The following is a 1770-nucleotide window of genomic DNA, read 5'->3' on the forward strand; positions in this document are numbered from 1 at the left end:
TTTGCTTTCCCAAAATGCAGCACCTCGCAATTATCTGAATTAAACTCCATCTGCCACCTCTCAGCCCATTGGCCCATCTGTTCCAGATCCTGTTGTAATCTGAGGTAACCGTCTTCGCTGTCCATCATACCTCCAATTTTGGTGTCATCTGCAAACTTACTAACTGTACATCTTATGCTCGTATCCAAATCATTTATATAAATGACAAAAAGTAGAGGACCCAGCACCGATCCTTGTGGCACTCCACTGGTCACAGGCCTCCAGTCTGAATAACAACCCTCCACCACCACCCTCTGTCTTCTACCTTTGAGCCAGTTCTGTATCCAAATGGCTAGTTCTCCCTGTATTCCATGAGATCTAACCTTGCTAATCAGTCTCCCATGGGAAACCTTGTCAAACGCCTTACTGAAGTTAGGACTATATTTACCAGAGTTTAGAAAAATGTGGGGGAATCTTATAAAAACTAATACAATTCTAACAGGATTATACCGGGTAACACAGGAAAGATATTCCCAATGACTGGGGAGTCCATAGCCAGGAGTCACAGTCTAAGGGTATGTTTAGGATAATTAGGACAGAGTTGAGGATAACTTTCTTCACCCAGAGAGTGGTGAACCTGTGGAGGGTCTCTGCCACAGAAAATAGGTAAGATCAAAACATTGAAGACAGAAGAAGGATATAGATATAATTCTTAGAGCTAAAGGAATCAAAGGGTATGTCGTAGAAAGGAGGAACAGGGGACTGAGTTGGCTGATCAAGCATGGTCACATTGAATGGCGGAGCAGGCTCAATGGGCTAAATAGTCCTATATTCTATGTTTCTATGTATTATGAAACACTGCAGATAGATCAAGAATGAAAGGAGAGAAAGGCTATCTTTGTCACACTCATGAAGGATGTCATTTGAAACTTTGGTTCAGTGGCAAGGATACAAACAGGGAGAGAAAAGCTGGGAATGCGTTTAGGAGGTGGTAATGTATTCAAGATTTTGGGAGCTATCAAGATTTAGAATTAAACGGGGAGTTAAAGAAAGGAATATGACACAGACTAGGAAAATATGAATGGACCTATGCAGTCACAAGGAGGTTTAACATCAGCACATCACTTGTGGAACACAGACATTGCTGGCTGATCAGCATTTATTGCCTGTCCCTAGTATCAGTCGAATGAACCATCTCTGACCAGCTTCTAATATATTTAGTCATACTATATAAAACTGTACGTGATACTCCAGATGAGCTTCCACCAACATCCTGTACAACAGCAGTCAAACACCCTCTGTTTTAATATTCCATTTTCACTAAACATCAACATTGCATTTGTGTATCTTCGCATGATCAACTGCTCAAGGTTTCCTGCTTTAATGATGCTGCAATATTTTTGACCAGTCTCAGATTGAATGTTCTTTTCTTGATTTCTCAGTTGCCGTAGCAACAGGAAGAGTCTGGTGGTCAGCTCCCCATCACCCAGTCTCTCTCGGCCACTCTCACCGCTTTCTGTACCAACAGGTAAGAAAACTGTCTGATCCATTTCAAATCAATGCTATTGTTGTTGTGAAGGCCAGTGCTATTACTGAGGGGAGAGGTTGCTTTGAATTAAGCTCCATACCCTGAATCTTTCTGGAGATCCCTTTGATCAATATTCGAGCCCCAAATATTCTACAATGATATCGATAGTTCCTGTATGAAGTTCACATGGAAACCCTAAAGCCAGCAAATGAATGCTTGGCACAAGGCTGACCAACTGCAGATTTCAAAACAGGGATTTCTCA

At 41.8% G+C, this 1770-nt stretch overlaps 1 protein-coding gene across 1 annotated transcript in view; it reads left to right on the top strand.

The window, feature by feature from the left end:
- Nucleotides 1-1770, top strand: part of LOC122565068 (microtubule-associated serine/threonine-protein kinase 3-like) — a 180374-nt gene that overhangs the window by 56609 nt on the left and 121995 nt on the right. Inside the window, exon 3 of the mRNA XM_043720698.1 lies at nucleotides 1422-1507. Within this exon, the coding sequence (XP_043576633.1) occupies nucleotides 1422-1507 (86 nt within the window). The remainder of the gene's footprint in view (nucleotides 1-1421; nucleotides 1508-1770) is intronic.

Source organism: Chiloscyllium plagiosum, chromosome 31 (genome assembly GCF_004010195.1).
Source record: "Chiloscyllium plagiosum isolate BGI_BamShark_2017 chromosome 31, ASM401019v2, whole genome shotgun sequence".
Classification (NCBI taxonomy): Eukaryota; Metazoa; Chordata; class Chondrichthyes; order Orectolobiformes; family Hemiscylliidae; genus Chiloscyllium; species Chiloscyllium plagiosum.